The sequence below is a fragment of the Corvus brachyrhynchos genome, unplaced genomic scaffold, assembly GCF_000691975.1.
Source record: "Corvus brachyrhynchos isolate BGI_N302 unplaced genomic scaffold, ASM69197v1 scaffold99, whole genome shotgun sequence".
Lineage (NCBI taxonomy): Eukaryota > Metazoa > Chordata > Aves > Passeriformes > Corvidae > Corvus > Corvus brachyrhynchos.
In genome coordinates this window covers 335,249-335,735 of record NW_008239778.1, presented here as the reverse complement: position 1 = coordinate 335,735, position 487 = coordinate 335,249, and the positions used below count along the sequence as shown (strand labels likewise).

The 487-nt window shown below is 66.3% G+C and overlaps 1 protein-coding gene across 1 annotated transcript in view; it reads left to right on the top strand.

The window, feature by feature from the left end:
* The window catches only part of HIC1 (hypermethylated in cancer 1), a gene marked incomplete at its 5' end in the record, with an annotated part of 3,839 nt that overhangs the window by 942 nt on the left and 2,410 nt on the right, over positions 1-487 (top strand). The window contains one exon of the mRNA XM_017742949.1: positions 7-485. Coding sequence (XP_017598438.1) covers positions 7-485 — 479 coding nt within the window. The remainder of the gene's footprint in view (positions 1-6; positions 486-487) is intronic.

The window sequence follows — 487 nt, the reverse complement described above, 5'->3', positions numbered from 1 at the left end:
ATGAAGCACGAGCCCCTGGGCCCCTACCTGGACGAGGGCGAGGCAGAGAAGGAGCTGGATAGGGAGGAGAAGGCCGAATCGCCGCCTGCGGCACCGCAGCCCCGCTACCCCAGCGTGGAGAGCAATGACCTGGAACCTGATAACAGCACGAGCGAGGAGACGGGCAGCAGTGAGGGCCCCTCGCCCGGCGACGCGCTGGACCGCTACTGCAACCACCTGGGCTACGAGCCGGAGAGCCTGGGTGACAACCTGTACGTCTGCATCCCCTGTGGCAAGGGCTTCCCCAGCTCCGAGCAGCTCAACGCCCACGTGGAGGCCCACAACGAAGAGGAGCTCTATCACAAGGCGGCGGCCGAGCAGGCCGTGCCCTTCCTGGACAAAGGTGGCCCAGGGCTGGGTGACATCTTGCGGCCTTACCGCTGCTCCTCCTGCGACAAGTCCTACAAGGACCCGGCCACGCTGCGGCATCACCAGAAGACGCACTGGC